Genomic DNA, 4,214 nt, shown 5'->3' with positions numbered 1-4,214 from the left:
CTCCACATATCCGGCGAAAAGTGAGAAAGATGGCTACAGAGAGATTCCAAACCTGTCGTCTTTGATTAATGATTGTCATTCTGGATGGAATATAGCGATAGTATCACCCCCTCAAAAATACATTGTGACGGAAAATAACCCCGTCACAGAGGTGGTCATAGTGGTGCGAGCTTGAAAGTCTCTCGTTACAATCTAGTCCATAGCAAGCTAGCTAACGTTAGTTGTGCTGCTAGCCTAGCCACACCGGCCAGCTGTCCTTCAAATTCCTTGGTAAGTAGCAACTAGCTAGGGTAGCTAGTCCCACTAACTAGCTCGACAGCAAGTCACCTTTTTTTGGTACGCTAGCTACACGGATAGCATGACAATAGTGTGACATTACGATTCTACCGGAGTCTGACAGTTTGCTCAATGATGTATATCATTGTGAAAAAAAATAAGTTTAGAAAAGTAGTTCGCTAGTTACGATACAACAAAGGAAGACGTCAATATGCATGAAATGTCAAGGAGAGTGTAATGAGATGTACCTATGTTTGCAACTGCGTTGCTTTGACATGTCACTGTTTTTAGAACAACTAGCTAGCTATCCCAAAACATCTTCCCTTGTTGTGTTTTTACTGCATAATTATTACTATTACCACCTGTGCGCCCAAAGACTTGTCTCAACAGCTGTCAAACTGGGTTGCTCAGTTGTAATGCAATCGACTGCAATCTAACCTATACACAGATCTTCTCACATCAGTCTATGTAGGCCTAATTACCTAAAACTAAATGTAATGTGTTTAACATTTCTCGTCATCTTGCATGCGTTTCTATAGATAGGGGTTTTTAAAACAGAAAATGGTGACTCCAGTCAACATCCAAAACCCCAGTAAGACGTGGGAGCTGAGCTTGTATGAGCTGCACAGGAGCCCACAGGTAATGAATCACGTTCCACATAGAAATACTTACATGTATCTAGGTGAGAAGTGATATAACAGCATTGTATTGCATTCACAAAAACAGTTCGATCCTTTTTATAGTTTCTCAGTTAACAAACATTGGTGTGAGGAACAGTGGAATCATTGATTTTGTGCACTTGAAACCAGGCCATGGCCAATCAGGTTAAAGCTGACCCTTGAAGGACATAGATGACCCATAGTTACCTGTATTGCCTGACACATTCCCCTCCCTGCCTGTAGGAGGCAATCATGGATAGCACAGAGATAGCAGTGTCCCCCAGGAGCCTCCACAGTGAGCTGATGTGCCCCATCTGTCTGGACATGCTGAAGAACACCATGACCACCAAGGAGTGCCTGCACCGCTTCTGCTCCGACTGCATCGTCACTGCACTCCGATCAGGGTGAGGGACACACACACAGCTGTGACGATTTGAGGATGACCCTTCATTCTCTACTCTGGAGTGTGCGCCAGTTTAAATCTGAAGAGAACCTCCATATTAAAAGGTTATAAAATGAAAGCTTATCTTTAACTCTCTCTCATTCCTCTCCTCAGGAACAAGGAATGCCCCACGTGCCGAAAGAAGCTGGTGTCGAGACGCTCATTGCGCCGTGACTCCAACTTCGACGCCCTCATCTCAAAGATCTACCCCAGCCGGGACGAGTACGAGGCCCACCAGGACCGGGCGCTGGAGAGACTCAACCAACAGCACAACAATCGGATACTCAGCTCCAGCATCGAGGAGGGGCTACGCATGCAGGCACTTCACAGGTAGGATGAGAGGGGATGGGGAGTAGGGTGAAATCCCAGCGGAAAGACTCTTGGAATCAGGAGAGTTGTCAGACCTAGTATGTAGACAAACGAACAGCACAAGTCAGGGAAAGTTCCTCCTTTGAGTATTGGAAGTGTAAAATGGCCTCTCGCACTCTGCTCACCCATGATCCCCTAGAGCCCAGCGAGTGCGCAAACCGGCGCAGGAGAGTGACAACACAACCTTCAGTGGTGGCGAGGACAACGGGGACACACGGTCACATCTCTCCCACGATTCCGCTCCCTCCCATGTGCTCCCCCCCCCCCCTGAGGCTGGGCACACCCGGAACCCCAAGCGGCCCAGAGAATCGGACGGGTCGGTCCCGGAGGTGGATGGGGGCAGCCCTGCGCCACCAGTCCGCCGCCACAAAGAGAGCCCCGGCTCCGAGATTGAGCTGGTGTTCCGCCCACATCCCCTGCTGGTTAACACACAGGACTACAGCCAGACCAGGTGAGGGTTCTGTGGGGAGGTGTTGTTTCACTTCTCAAATGATGGAAATTTCAATTCGGAATGTGTTCTTGAACGGTCTTTGGTTTTTATTGACACCCATTCCTCTCAGGTATGTGAAGACCACAGCCAATGCAACAGTGGACCACCTGTCTAAGTACCTGGCTCTACGTATCGCTCTGGAGGACAGACAAAGAGACAGCCAATCAGATGCAGGGACAGAGAAAGAGGGGGGTGCTAAAGGAGGGAACGCAGCAGCAGAAGGGGCCAGCCTGAAGAATATCAGTGAGAAACAATACACCATCTACATTCCCACATCAGGGGGCCAGTTCTCTGTGAGTACACAAGCTTATCAGTCATCTTTTTTCAGGGTGGTGGGAGCTATTATCAGTGAATTAATTTAAATGCACCCCTCATCTGTCCTTTTTATCTCCTATTATACTTTCATCTGCATCCATTGCTTTGACTTGTACCTCTGGCCCACTTTTCTTTTGTTCTCTCTACCTCAGACTCTCAACGGCTCCCTGACTCTGGAGCTGGTAAATGAGAAGTACTGGAAGGTCAGAAAGCCTCTGGAGCTCTACTATGCCCCCACCAAGGACCAACAGCTTCAACCATCACAGCCAAAGTCCCCACAGCCCAAAGAGGTGTGAGGAGCCCCCCCTCTTCAGCCTTTATCACTCCCTCTGACCATGTGTCAGAGACTAAGAGTTGTGTGCTGTGTGTAGCTGCTTCGAAGGTAGTCATTGGGAACATTCCTTAAATTGCCGGGCTCAACATTCTGTTTTCCGTAGCTTCAAATCAAACGAGTGTAAAGTTTAGAATTCCTACAAAACAGATCTGATTCATTGTTGATAGAAGGGTTGACTTGGACTGGCACACACCAGACAACATACGTAGTCCGGCCTTAAGTATTGATGCTTGGCATTGCACCAAAACGGCTGATACATTTCAGAACCGTGTGATTTTTCATTGTAAGATTAACCTTGAGACTTGGGATGACTAGAGGTCATGAAGGATGGATTGTTATGCAAGAATACTGCAATATAGCATCAAGACCTTTCTATATGGAAATTTAATGTCAAGTAGTAACTGTATCCTTAACTTACGACCATAGGGCTAGTTAACTTTCACGTTATCAAGACTTACCTGATTGATGCACTTTGTTCTTCTGGCATGGGTTGTCTTTGTACAATTAAAGCAATATCACACTTAGCACTTTTACTCAGTTTATATATTGCAATCACTCTTGATGTTTCAGCCTTAGATCAAGTCAGCACAATGATTGCATTGGTACTGTGGTGTCACAGGATTGAGTCAATGAAACTTGGTTGCATGTTGAGGGTGAACAGTGTAGCACGCTTTTCTACATGCAACCTGTAATTTTAATAGTAACTGAACTTGAGCTCCTCCTAGGACTCATGACCAATTCTTCAAAATCATACCACAATGTATATGAACAGGTATAGTACACTTTAAAAAGTTTACCCTGGTTTCTCCCCAATTTCGAGGTATCCAATTGTTTTTAGTAGCTACTATCTTGTCTCAATGCTACAACTCCCGTATGGGCTCGGGAGAGACAAAGGTTGAAAGTCACGCGTCCGATACACAACCCAACCAAGCCGCACTGCTTCTTAACACGGCGCTCATCCAACCCGGAAGCCAGACGCACCAATGTGTCAGAGGAAACACCATGCACCTGGCAACCTTGGTTAGCGCGCACTGCGCCCGGCCCGCCACAGGAGTCCCCTCCCTAACCCGGATGCTAGGCCAATTGTGCGTCGCCCCACGGACCTCCCAGTCGCGGCCGGTTACGACAGAGCCTGGGCGCGAACCCAGAGTCTCTGGTGGCACAGCTGGCGCTGTACACACCCTTTCAAATCCTGGAATTGTCTGTTTACAGTGCTCGTTCAGTCCCCTCTTAAGAGATCCATTCAGACTTGGGCACAACATTGCGGGACATTTAGAGGCATGTCAATTTCTGACATGGTAAAATAAGGAGTCACAAATTTCTTTCATG

The 4,214-nt window shown here is 47.2% G+C and overlaps 1 protein-coding gene across 1 annotated transcript; it reads left to right on the top strand.

The window, feature by feature from the left end:
- On the top strand, positions 1 to 3,026 carry LOC110488338 (E3 ubiquitin-protein ligase RING2-A). Its single transcript, XM_021560549.3, is given in 8 exon segments — positions 1 to 270; positions 816 to 915; positions 1,179 to 1,339; positions 1,492 to 1,707; positions 1,886 to 2,197; positions 2,307 to 2,529; positions 2,704 to 2,823; positions 2,825 to 3,026. Coding segments are annotated over 7 exon segments (1,170 nt in total). The 5' UTR covers positions 1 to 270; positions 816 to 837; the 3' UTR covers positions 2,885 to 3,026.
- Positions 3,027 to 4,214: the final 1,188 nt, after the last annotated feature.

This window comes from Oncorhynchus mykiss, chromosome 30, assembly GCF_057628025.1.
Source record: "Oncorhynchus mykiss isolate SJ-2025 chromosome 30, ASM5762802v1, whole genome shotgun sequence".
Classification (NCBI taxonomy): Eukaryota; Metazoa; Chordata; class Actinopteri; order Salmoniformes; family Salmonidae; genus Oncorhynchus; species Oncorhynchus mykiss.
This window is presented reverse-complemented; position numbering and strand designations above follow the sequence as displayed.